This window comes from Anser brachyrhynchus (assembly GCF_964034855.1).
Source record: "Anser brachyrhynchus genome assembly, chromosome: 2".
In the NCBI taxonomy this organism is placed as follows: Eukaryota; Metazoa; Chordata; class Aves; order Anseriformes; family Anatidae; genus Anser; species Anser brachyrhynchus.
Genome location: NC_137695.1, coordinates 147759435 through 147773193, shown reverse-complemented (window position 1 = coordinate 147773193; position 13759 = coordinate 147759435). Strand labels below are relative to the sequence as shown.

The following is a 13759-nucleotide window of genomic DNA, read 5'->3' as shown; positions in this document are numbered from 1 at the left end:
CCTTCTGTCTCTGTGAAGAACCGACGGGAGTATAACATCAATTTGTATCCACATAGTCTCTTTTCATCTTTCTCTCATTTCCCACTGATTGAATTGGGGACTTGAACAGAATTGGGTGAAAAAGAATGAATTACTCAACAAAAAGCAGCATTCCTACTTTGTGTTCCAGGCCCTCCATTTATCTTTCAAGAGCCTTTCTTGACTTTTCCTTTCCACATCTTTTCTGGCATTCAGGTTGTACAAAGCCTGGAGTACAACACCCGAGGGTAGCAGAAGCACTTGTGTGTGGTTGGAGGAGTCCTCCTGCACCTGCAGGACACAAGGGTCCTTTTTGTTTCTGGTTGACATGCTTACTTCAGAGGTCTTGAAACCACTAAAATGGGGCTATAAATTTAACACTCTACTCATTGAGGTTGGATGTAATCACTATGGCTTGAGTGAGTGCTTTTTGTTTTGATTATAATCTCTCATTCTTGCTTACTTCGTGAATATTTTAGCTCGGGGCTGGGAATGTACAAAAGATCGCTGTGGAGAAACCAGGAATGATGACAATGCTTGTCACTGCTCTGAAGACTGCTTAAGTAGAGGAGATTGTTGTACTAACTACCAAGTCGTTTGCAAAGGTACGTCTTTGGTCATTCTGCCTCTTATCTTTCCGAATCTGATAGAAGGCAGCCCTGTGGGTAAAGAATTTTCTTCTAAAGAAGGAAACCTCTCCTTGTTTTGCTCTGATTTTGGGGAGGAGGGACGAAAAACAGGGATTTACATTTGTGATTTTTGCCTACAGGAAAGCTGTGGAGGGACTCTTTATCAAGGTGTGCAGTGATAGGACGAGGAGTAGTGGTTTTAAACTAAAAGACAATAGATTTAGATTAGATATAAGGAATAAATTCTTTACTCTGAGGGTGGTGAGGCACTGGAACAGCTTGCCCAGAGAAGTTGTGGATGCTCTATCCCTGGAGGTGTTCAAGACCAGGCTGGATGGGGCTTTGGGCAACCTGGTCTGGTGGGAGGTGTCCCTACCCATGGCAGGGGGGTTGGAATTAGATGATATTTAAGGTCCCTTCCAATTCTATGACTCTATGATTTATTTTGGACACTAGTGGAGGTGAATGCTTCTCATTTGTTGACAGTAGAAAGAGGTTGTCTTTGCCTGTAGAGATACTGGTAGAATAAGAAGAGGCAAAGGTTAGACGAGTTTAAAATACAGAAGTGTTTGGGTGCATTTGTCTGCATCACAGGGAAAGCCAGGGATATCTGATGGTTTCAGAAGGAATTTAACATTCCTAGATACGTTATCTCTGTCTCTAAAACCTCTCCTACCCCTACTACAAAAGCTCCTGCTCAAACTACTTGGGCCAACACCTGTAGGCTTTGATTCTTGTGGGACAGAGGTTGCAAGAATATGACAGCTGTAATTTTCAGATGGGTGGCATGGGCTCCAGGTGACCATATCACCTCTAGGCACACAATGTCTGCAATACAACCTGCTCTGGCTGGTGGATTGATGGGCTGAGAAGGCTTAAGTCTCACCCTGTACCCTGATGGTTTGGAGCATGTCCTGCCTTGCATACTGTGACACCCATTCTGAGCAGGTCTTCTGCTGCTTGGTAATTAGCATTGTATCTCAGCTAACTCTTTGTCTTTTCTTGGTTTACTCTAACGGTGGAGAGTTTAAGGTTTGAAATTTTTTTCTTCCACACTTTTTCGGCCAACTGCATAGCTTCAGAAACTTGTAATAGTCCAGGTCCATACACTGAAAATGGGATTTTCTTTACTTGAGTTTTGCTGTTGGGAATCCAGGTGAAATAATGCATCTTCCAGCAAGTCCCTGGAGAGTACATTCTTCCCCTTCCCAATGAGATCCAAGGCTGATATTGCTTAAATACTGGTATGGTTCTCAGTTTCTGCCTTTTTTTTTTTTTGAGCTCCCTCTTACAAGGGTCAAGACAGAGGAATTTACATGTCTCCTGCTTTAATGTACATAATCTTTGTTTAATTGGTTAATAACAAATGATCTCAATGACCCTGGCATCCTGACAGGAATAAGTGTTATGTGAGAACAGTGTTTCCTCTTTATTCGTGCTTGTGCCGATCTGAGGATAGTGTTTTTTTTCTTTTTTTCTTGGAAATCGTCCCTCCACCTCCTGTCATGGTCAATTGGAATTGCTGCAGGACACATTTCCTGCAGATCTTTTCTATGGTGCTTTTTATTTTGTTCTTTTAATTGAGCTGCAGTTCCCTTAATAGTGCCAGGTTCAGGAAGTGAAGCTCATTAGCTAATACTTTGTTTTTCAATTGACCTGTGAAAATGCAAGTCATAAGCCAGTCTATAGTCAGCATTCAGTAGTGAAAACCTTAAGAAAATAGTTGATCACATAAAGTAATTTTAACTAAGCTAGCTCTGAAAGAGCATTAGTGCTTTTTTTTAGCTGTGCCTGAGTCTCACCTGATCCATGAGCTGATCAACTCTGTAAACCAGCTGGAAACCATTTAGGGTTGTTTTTCTTCCACAGAATGTGTTTTGTTTTGTGTCTTTAGCCAGCTGAAGCAGCTCACCAAGACATCAGAGCTGGTGGGAAGGAGGGTATGAATTCTCAGCCTGAAGCAGCACTACCCTTTTTTTGTCAGATTGAAAATAATAAGTAAAACAACAACAAAACAAAACGTGACCACTGTGCCTAAAGCTTTTACCACTGTTTCCCTCAGGCAAAAGGATACTTTTAACTCCAGTCTTAAGAGGTGATTCTAGCAGTGGTAGTTTGGATATTCTTATTGAGTAGAATATAACCAGATCATTTGTTCAGCTTTGTGGAATATACCTGGTCGTTATTTGGTCATCATTAGCAAGAGCTAGACTTTATTTTTTTGAAATTTTCTCTGAAACCTGTGGCTGTGTCCACATATGCGTATATATATATTATATATATATATATACACATATATGTTTTAAATTCTGATTTTACTTTCCTGGTAGGAGAAACCCACTGGGTGGATGATGACTGTGAAGAAATAAAAACTCCTGAATGTCCAGCAGGGTAAGTGTTTTGCTTGCAACCCCAAAGCCAAGTGCAAGAAGGCCAGTGGTCCAGCACTCTGAACATCATGCTTCTGCACTGGCCCTGTAATGCCTTTGCTGAATGGTTATGAGTTGGTCGCTTTCCTGCGTTTCACCATTTGTACAATTGGGCTGATAATATTGTAGCTTGTTTGTCTTTGAGCTGTTGGATGAATAGTGTTGTGTGAGGGCCTGCACTCTTGTCATTTGATGACCTGCTGCTGGGTTTGCCTGTTTCACTTACGTGTGTAGGGAAAGTAACCAAACTGTCTTGAAGACTATGGAGATCTTTTCCTGCTTTCACCAAAATTCAGACTGAGCCACATATGAATACAGCTCAGGTCATTTTTAAAAACTGAATTTTGGATTATTAATACTGTCTTCCTTAGTGAAAGGATTTCAGAATTACAATGGGGATATACCTTGACTTAGAATAACAAGCACAGGAATAGCACTGAAAACGTGAGAAATTCTGAAACCCTTTGGCTCACTATTATGCTTAAAGGTAAGCATCTGCTTAGGTGCCATGTTGGTTTGCAGCTCAGTCTGTGCTATCAGGATAGTTTGGAGGAGATTGGAGCCTCTCCTTCCCCTGGTGATAATGGCAGCTTCTTAACCCTGCAGCAGGTGACCCAGGCGTGTCTGTCCAGGACACATCTGTGCCTGCTTGGGTTCAAATCCAAGTAGAAGTAGCAAACAGAAGTACAATAAAATAGCATGAAATACCATCATCTTTAGTATATGAGAATGTTTTCTGCCTCACGGAGCTCACACAAAATGCCACATGGACTTTTGTTTGTAAAGAAAGAAGACCAGCTGTCATAAAATGTGGTTTTTAATTACAGATTGTGTGATAGGGTGGGTACTCATGCATACTATTTTTTTTTTCTTCTTCTCCATCTCTGTCTGTAAACATTTGCCTTTTTGGGCTGTATGCTTTTGGCTGCTCAGGGAAAATGTCTTTTATGTTGGAACTCAGCCCTTTAACTAACTGTGACCACACAACCAAACTCTGGATGTTAGTAAGCATGAAGATCATCAGTTTGTGCTGATCTGTTAAGTAAGCAAAATATTATAGACACACAGCACATGTAGTAACTATACTTGAAGTTCTCTGGAGCCTCAGTGAGCAAGTGGAAATAAAAAATAATTTAGAAATGCTGACTTACGTTCATGCTGCTTCTATTCTTCAGCTTTGTTCGTCCTCCTTTGATCATCTTCTCTGTTGATGGTTTCCGTGCATCATATATGAAGAAAGGGAACAAGGTCATGCCCAATATTGAAAAATTGAGTGAGTACATCTGTTTTACTACAATACATGAAAGACAATCTTTTTGCAGTTCAGTTGTTTTCATTGTGTATTGAGCAACAAAAGTCAGCATGGTGCTGGTGGGTAGAAGGGCTGTGCTAAATGCAGGGCTCTTCTGATTCAAGGGTCTAATAAAGATTTTTTTGTTTGGTTTTTGTGTTGTCCCCCCGAAAGCAAAATGGCAGAAGTCCCATTTGGTTTAGATGATATCACCTAGTGGCTTGAAGCACCCTGACTAAAGCAGCATGCAAAAATCAAAGAGTGGAGGGAGAGCTGCTTTGGGGACTGCAGATCAGAATCGGTGGTGTTAATTTGGTTTTGTCAGCAAAGAAATGATTCTTCAGTATGTGATATGTATCATGCCCTCTTACAGGCTAGTTGGGAGGTACCCGCAAAATGTTCCACTTGAGTCACAAATGTTAAAGACATGGGTCCTGGTTTTTGTGGTGTACTGCAGGCACTGTATATTTGAGCTTCTCAGTATAGTGTGGTAGTTTGTGTGTGTGCCCATACCCTTGAAAAGCGTGGTGGTTTTTTTGTTTGCGTGTGTGTGTTTGCTGGCTCTTGTGTTTGTGTAGCCATCTGTGGAGCTGTGGCCAAAGCCTATTGTGAAACTCCAGCCTTAGTATATTTGTCACTTAAAATTAGCCTGTGATTTCTCAAATCGTTTGACTTAACAGCAAGACACTTCCAATGGCTATGGACACTGAAAGGAGGCTAGCTTAGAAAGGAAAACAGTCCATGGAAATCTAGCTGGTTCTGTAGTGCTGGCTGCACTGTTTCACTTGTTTATTGTGAAGCGCAAAGTGTGTGAGTAGATTTACCACTGTCCTGCGGGAAGACTTGCCAATGTTAAGCAGCAGAATGTTCATTTAAATTGGTTAAAATTTAACCAGTTTCTGCAGCATTTTGAGTTAAAACAAATGATTCCCTGTATTTTCTTTTTTTCATGTCTCAGAGCTTCACTTGCTAATGTTTGCATTCCCCATTGATTTTTCAGGATCTTGTGGAACACATTCTCCTTACATGAGGCCTGTCTACCCTACAAAAACCTTCCCCAACTTGTACACCCTTGCTACTGTAAGTCCCTGGGAAGGAGTTTTTCTTGATAAAATGTTGCACTTCATTGGAAATGTGGGTTGTGGGAAACAATATTTTTTTAAAATAAAACTGCTTTGCTGTCTATCCTTTTCTGCCTTCAGTTATGTTTTTTTTCTCAGTATTTTGAAGTTCTGAGATAAATTGTTTCTCACTATTATGCACAGCATTACAACTTTCCTGCTCTTTCTTATGCCTGTTTTTGCAGTTATTTGTACTGCTGTGTAATTACAGGTCATGGTTTTTCTAGGGGGGGGGGGAAAACAAACAACCCTGAAATCCTACCCAGAATACAACCAGCAGTTGTTCCTTCATCGGAGTAGCTGAAGTCAGTAGGGCTGTCTTAGCAGCCGCCTTAAAATTTACAGCTGCTGAGTGTGTCTGGATGCTGCATTGGCTCTGCAGAAAAGGAGCCATCACTTCTGTGCTCTGGTGGCACGGCTGGTGGCCAGGCTGTCCCCACCCTGGGATGCACACGCTCCTTATGACAGTGCTCCCGAAGCAGCAGCCACGTTTTTTCCCTTCTTTTTCTTCCTGCAGCCTCTGCACAAATCTTAACTCAAAAGAGATAAGGGGATGGGAGAGGGTGGAGAGAAAGGGAGAAGAACAGAAACCTCCTAAATCGCCTTTACTGATGAAGAAATTGTGATACAAAGCGTCTAGGTTATATCACAATTTTGGTGACTTGCTTTGGTTTCTTCTTAGAAATAACTCTTATCTCACAGAGGAACTGGTGGAGATAAAACATTATCAAATGCAAATGCAAAGTGTTACTCTTGCTACCAGAAAATGAATTACTGTTTCTAGAAAGGGAATTCATGAGAAATTCAAGAGGAACTGAAAGTTCAAATCAATCTTTTTTTTTTTGCTTACTTTTGATGACCTCAAACTAACTTTTAACCAGTGTGAAAATACTTTAAAGTATCCAGTAACACAAGTTTTTGTGCCTTTTTTTTTTAGCACAATTCAGTCATCTCCTGCTGTTTTTGTTGCTACAGTCAGTTTTATATGTGCTTATCTTGAAGTTAAAACCTTTTCTGGTGTGCATTTGCAAAGACACCTATTTTAAAATAATTTAGCAGTATTTGCAGATAGCTATGGGGAACTGGATCTGTGTGCATTAGGGTTTTACTAATTAATCTACTTCTGCACAAAGGGACTCTATCCTGAATCACACGGAATCGTTGGCAATTCGATGTATGACCCAGTGTTTGATGCCAGCTTCAGTCTTCGAGGGCGAGAGAAATTCAATCACAGATGGTGGGGAGGTCAACCAGTAAGTTTCAGATTCCCTCCTCCTCTCTCCTTCCTCCCTCCCCTCCCCCTGTGCTGTGGAACGTGGCCAATAATAATAATTAAAAAAATACATCTGTGAACAATTTGTACCTAATCTCCCCATGGCTGGCCCTGTGTCTATCAATTTAATGTAACATTTTGAGTTGGCTTTTGCTTTTCAGAATAATAAAGCCATTGATTATGGAGGGGTGCTTGTGTTGATAAGTATAAATTAGATGTGGCTAGGAAAAACCCTCACTTTAGGCAGTAGTTTAACACGAATTACTATATTTTCATCACCGTGGCATAATGTTTCCTTTTCATTATGGGTTTCTCAGGTTTTCGTCCTAGTAATGTTCTTGTGGCAGTTTTAGTATTAATGTTCTGTCAGAGCAGTATGGCACAACTTCATAATTATTATTTGTTAAGTCCACAAGTGAACGCTGTTGCCTGACTTGCTGCAGAGGTCACAGAAGTTTGTGAATTAATTTCTGCCTTGAACACAGCAATGGTGGCTGAATGGGGCTCTCTCTCTTAGGTTACTGTTGCAATCGGTTTTCTCCAGCTCTGAATCCTTATTTTGGGCAAGGAAATAGCCTCTTTCTAAGGTTTCAAAGAAAAGGTCCCTTTGCTTCTGCTGGGCTTTCCTCCGTTAGTAGCGCATGCTGTGGTGGCTTCCTTTAAGCTGCCACCGAAAATGGGTTTATGTTAAAATACTAAGTTTTACTTGCAAGCAGCCAGAGTGCATGAACATATCACTGCACTGATTGCTTGGAGAACCGTAGTTTAAAAACTTCCTGACCAGTTAAAACAGAAAAAGAGTGGGATAAGGGAGGTAGAAATTGGAAGGAGATTGGGAACGCCATAATGTGTCATTGATGTTTGCTCAAGTGATCAGTGTCATCTCCCTAATCACTAAGACATTAATATCCCAGGAGACTAAAGGAAGTTACTCAAATGGTTTTAGGCTTAGAAAGCATGTGTTATTTGTCTGCGTGTGGTTTTAGTCCACAACAAATGCAAGACAAGACAATTTAGAACTGCAGGCAGATGTGTGACAGGCAGCTGTCTCTGGCTGTAGCTGAGCCAGAATGAGGTATTTGTGCTCTTGTTAAATTAGTCAGCAGTAACAGAGCATGGTCGCTCCCTCGCACAGCTATGACCTGGGTTAGCTTTTAGCATGGGTTGTGTGGAGAAGAGAGGATGAGAAATGTACCTGGCTGTTATCTTCCTAGATGTGAGCAAAGAAGCAGGATCAAAACTAGGAGCAGTGAAAGGGGGGACAGGAGGTAGCCTCTTCTCCATCGTAGCTACAGCCAGTCACACACCTAATAGCAGCCACCTTTGCTTCAGTCAGACGTTGAGCTCATAGACAATAGGCTCAACACCTGCTTTACCACTTGTTAAGCATCTGCAATTTAATTGTGCATTGCAAGTTTAATTGTGTGCCTTACCTTGGCCAAATTAAAGTAGGAATTATTGGGAAACTAACTTTTGGGGACAGTGCAAATGTCTCTGTCTCTAAACTGCCATACTTTTATATTTCAATACAAGTCTATGTATATTGCATCACCTGTGGTGTTGAGTGGGGGGTAATAGGTAATTCCAACTCCCACCCATTAGAAACACCTCTGCTGTTGCAGAGAATAACAGTCACTCTGGATTGTAAACAAGGGTCATGAACAATGTCAGCTGAGAAGAGCTTGAGGAAGTTACTCAACTGTGGATGACCATACGCTGGAAAAAAAAATTCTCAGAGGATAGAGGGGAGTGTTGCATACACAAGCAAGGATGATAAAATAAAACTGCTGATCCAAAGAAGTGTTAGAATGCAAAAACACAGGAATCATGTAATGAGCTGGAAATATCCTTGGAGAATTGGAAACACATGCATAGAGGAGGACTATAACTGAATCCCCACACACTTAATATGAGGAGAACCTGTAAGTTAGGCAAACCAGATAGAGTGGCCATAGTGCCAGGGTAAGACAGGTGATCTCTTCCAGGAATGTTATGACATAAATGATCTCATCTCTGACATGGAGGAAATCCATGTTTTGCATATCTTTATTAGCAAAATGAAGTGTGAAGATAAGCTACTTAAATTCAGAGGGCATAGATTTGATGATAGAAAAAAAATCTCACATCTGTATGTAGATAAGATACAGTCCCTTTCTAAATCCTTTTTATAACTTAATCTAAGTATCACATTGATAAAGACTGCCAAAAATAGCTGGTTAGTCAAAGACAAGACAGTAAAATTAAGGGAGATGGAGGGGAATCTTTTCTGCGTATCACAAATTTTTATTCCTTTTAGGTCTTGGGTCTCAAACTAGAGTACTCAACTTCAGAGAGGCACAGAACTGGGAATTATTATCCAAAACCACTCATTTTCCCCAGGAAGGCAGAAAAAATTTCCGGGATCCCCAGCCTCATGTTATAGCTAAAACAGCCTTAAAGACAATGTCATCGGAAGTTGATCATTCCTGAAATACTTTCTTGCTCCTGGAAACTGACATATTATATGTAGCTTTGTTAAAATGTGTGGCGTGTGTTGTTGTTGCCTTTTTTTTTTAATTGTTCTTATAGTGAGTGTTTTGTTGGGAAGCAACCAAATTAACATGTGATTTCATGGGGTTTGACACATGAGTAGCTGAATGTTTCCACGCAAGGAATTACGAGAAATTAATTTTAAGAGCATTAGGAGAAGGAGGGAGAAGGTAGCTTTGGAAGTGTTTTGAGATCCTCTAACTGATGATGAGGCTTCCTGAAACCTGTCTTTCTGATTTAATACTGAACCTTGATTTACTGCACAAGCTTAAAAACACCTTGTTTTTAAGACAAAAGTGTTTGACAGGAAACAGCCGCATAACTACTCCTTGTTGTATTGCTGTGGCATCTCACAGAAATGGTGAGCATCAGGGCCCATGCTCTCAAAGGAGAAACAAACTTCACTGCTCGTATTTCATGACACTGAGACTTTTATCCAAGTAACTTCAACCATTGAAGTCAAATGCTTAAATTAAGCCCCCAGCTGCCTCTGGCTTCTTTTAGCAGTAGTTTTCCATGTCTTCATTTGATGTAGCAAGCTTAAGCTTACACTACAGACAACACTTTTCTTAATGTTCTTTCATGATCTTTTGGCTTCCCCAAGATCAGAAGATGACAGGTATAAAACCATATTTTTATGAGGACTGTAGTTCATGAGGGACAGAGAGTCCCCTTGAGAAGGCTGCCCATCTGTTACCTGAGTTTGCGTCCAAAGATCACAGAATTGTAGGGGCTGGAAGGGACCTCAAGAGATCATTGGGTCCAATCCCCATGCTAAAGCAGGTTTCCTAGAGGAGATAAGTCTATTTTCAGAAACCCACAGGCCTCTATGATTCTATCTAAGTATTTGATAGGCCTCTTGAACCAAAATATTCTGTATGGGCAGGAGACAATGCTTAGTTGTCAAGACTTAATTTGTTTGTGTCCTATTAAGAGGAAGGCATGTGGAAGTCATGACTCCACCTTTTACCTTGTTGGCAGACAAAGTGCAAATGGTGCAGGAGTGTAACATTTGGCTCCATCATGCCAAATTAATTCTGCATGCCTGCACCAATCTTGTACACGTTTGTTGGGAAACACTGTAATGACCCCTCCCCAACTCTGGCTAAGCATGGAAGGGATTTCCCATTCACGAATTGCCCTCTCAGCCACAGTGGGTGTCTGTGCAACCTCTGCTCCCAACATGAATTTCCTTCCCTGACCGGCGAGCGTGTTTGCACAATTGTCCCCGAGGGCCAGGCCTCAGAGCTGTCCCTCCCGTCGGCCCTGACCTGAGGTGTGCCGCTGCTGATTCTTTGGTGATGCAACAAGTACTGGGCAGCCTTTGCAAAGTTAGGGGCACTTGTTTATTCCTGGAAGATTAAAAGTAGGGAGGTGCTGCATTTTTTGTGCAGGTTTTCAATGGCAGTTCTTGAATTGCAGCATCTTGAATAACTTTGTTTGCATTGTTTGTGTGAACATGTGTCTAGTAATCAAAAAAAGGGAGAACCTGGTAATTACGTGTTGCATATGGCACAGCAAACTGAAATGTTGCTCAGCCTCTCTATTTTTTTGGGCTATAAATAAAGGAGAAGAATTGTAGTCTTTCAACAAGGAAGATATAAAATTTATAGCAATTTATCTTACTGGAGATGTTTGGTATACATCTAGATAATCATGTATATTACATTATGGGACATTTATCAGTTGAATCTATGGTTCCATAATTTGAGAGGTCTTTCTGTGTTGAAAAAGTTAGGTATCCTCTAACTCCTTGACATAATATGAAAACAGACTGGTTAATCTTTTTTTTTTTTTTTTAATATTGCCCTCTTCTCTGCTTGAACAATTTAATTCAGAAATATGGTCTTTGTACAGCTTGCAGTGCTATAAGGTCATATCCCACATGAAAACCTGGGGTGCGCATCAGATGTAGTCAAACTGCTGACTATAAAATTCTAATATATTAACAGTTAAAACCAAAGTATTTACATATGGCAAATAAATTACATAAGCTCACAAATGGTACTGACCTTGCAATGCTTAACATGGCAAACTTTATGATAAGTGACCTGAACAGATGTGACCAGCCACAGAGTATATATAACACATTGCATTTACATGCTCAGTACTGGAACATCTAGGATTAATTAACTTTAGGACTGTGGCTCTAACCAACAAAGAGGAAATGAAACAATAATTGCTATTCCATTCTTAATTTTGATTGTTCTGGATGGAAAAGGTTGAGAGGGCATCAGCTAAATTTTTCTTTTCTGTCCTACATAGATTGACAGCATAGGCTTCATGTTAGCCTGGGAGAAGCACAACTTGCACTCTGTCTTGAAAGTCAGTGAATTTAATTTAATGACACAGAGATGTTCTTTGGTGATGAGGTTCATTGCTAATGGTTTAGAATCATTAAGGCTGGAAAAGCCCTCCAAGATCACCTGCTCCAACCATCCCCCTACCACCAATGTCACCCACTAAACCATGTCCCCAAGCACCACGTCCAACCTTTCCTTGAACACCCCCAGGGATGGTGACTCCACCACCTCCCTGGGCAACCTGTCCCAGTGCCTGACTGCTCTTTCTGAGAAGAAATGTCTCCCCATTTCCAACCTGAACCTCCCACCTCCCCTGGCTCAACTTGAGGCCATTCCCTCTAGTCCTATCACTAGTTATCTTCAAGAAGAGGCCGACCCCCAGCTCCCCACACCTTCCTTTCAGGTAGTTGTAGAGAGCAATAAGGTTTGCCCTGCTTTTCTGCTGGAGTTAATATCCTATAGCTGAGGGTAAGAAGTAAACTTGTGTGCTCCCATCAGCTGTTCCAGCTGACAGTCTGTTGTTTAATTTTAGTTAACTAGTAAAGGGGCTGGCTACGATGGGCACTTCTGGTATAGAGGTAGGGACTGCTATCACTATGTTCACCAGTGATAACTGTCGCAGCTCTAAAACGCAGTAAAACTTTGCTTTAAAGCTTGGATAATGTGGATGGAAACTCTTCTACCTGGATGACTGCTGCTGCTTCTCTAATTGCTATGAGATGTCTCGGCAAATATTTTGTTACGGTGTAGTGGCTTTAGGTGTGATATTGAATCATACTGAGTTTTATTATTTTTAAATAAACCAAAAGCTTTTATTTATTTATTTTTTCTTGTTAAAAAATGGGAGGAAGTGTCCAGTAGTACGCATTGCAACCTTGGGTTGAACCAGGCTCTGCCTAGCAAAGTCACGATGGAGTCAATTCAGACTCACTTCTCAGATGTTGCGTCAGATACGGACTTATTTGACTTGTTGGTCTTGGACTTTAACGGATCACTGTCTTAGCTGTTGAGCTTATTTTAAGTGCAGCAGACACCTTTCCTCATCCAAATAGTTAATGCCAATGTAAATTGCTGCATTCCCGAGGTGAAATACTTGGGAGCAGGGAGGGTGCAGTTTTTCCCTGTCTAAGCCTGTCTTGGTGCCTTTGGAAGGGACAGTGCTGTTCTCCACTTACTGCTCATGTAGGAGTGCACAACTAGGGGTGATCTCTGCTCAGATTGCCTGGGAGAGATCATCAGACCCTGCAGCCTGATACAGGAGAAGCTCTTCAAGGACTGTGGCAGTATTACCACTTTTTCTGCCCTTTTGAAAGCTGGTTTAAAATATAGCAGTATTCACTCTGCAGGCTTGTCTCTCCTGCTGTCCCGAACTTGGATGAGAGTTAAGAGAAGTGTTTGCTTCTCTGTACTTCTTTGGTAAGAGCTTTGCAGAAACTTCCTAGAATCAGAGAGTCTTGCAAGAGTCCTTTGGTAAAGCCCTGTGTGTCTCCGGCCCCTTTGTGCAAGCGGGCAGTGGATGACTACTTGCATTGCTCCCTGGCCTAGATGGTGTTCATGCTGTTTTCATGTGGGACACATGAAGCATGCTGTATGCTCCACTGGAATAAAAAATAGCTACTGACTTCTTGCAGGCAAGCAGGGCATCTTGGCAATGTACACTGGACCTAATTATTCATCTGTCAAGATTACTACTGTTTTACTCACTTGGCCAGAGAAAGGGTGTCTTATGGCACATGTTTAAAATCACTGTCTAAAACAGACAGCGTTGTGGTTGATTTTAGCACACTAACAGTCAGGAGCAGCACGGGACAGCTTCAGCTGCTGAGGGTGGGACCTGGCAGGTCTCATTTAGTCAACAAGAGGCAGACAGGACCACCTGGACCTTTGCAGACCAAAGCACTAGAAAGCCAAACTAGAGTTAACAGATGGTAAATCCAAATACTGAATTCCCTGGACTTAGTTTGTTGGTACCTTCCCAAAGATATCTGCAAAATTATTTAAACTTTGCAGAACACAAACACTTTCAAAGAAAAATAAATCCACTGCAGCTCTGGAGGGACAATGGTTTTCCAAGTACAGCAAGACCAAAGAGCATAACAGCAGTGGAGCTGACACTCCTACTAAATTTATATTTGACCTCTCTTGTCTGCCATGGCAGGGTTCTCC

The 13759-nt window shown here is 41.3% G+C and overlaps 1 protein-coding gene across 1 annotated transcript in view; it reads left to right on the top strand.

The window, feature by feature from the left end:
• The window catches only part of ENPP2 (ectonucleotide pyrophosphatase/phosphodiesterase 2), a 71786-nt gene that overhangs the window by 22107 nt on the left and 35920 nt on the right, over positions 1-13759 (top strand). The window contains 5 exon segments of the mRNA XM_080581293.1: positions 498-623; positions 2978-3038; positions 4252-4349; positions 5368-5447; positions 6622-6741. Coding sequence (XP_080437419.1) covers positions 498-623; positions 2978-3038; positions 4252-4349; positions 5368-5447; positions 6622-6741 — 485 coding nt within the window.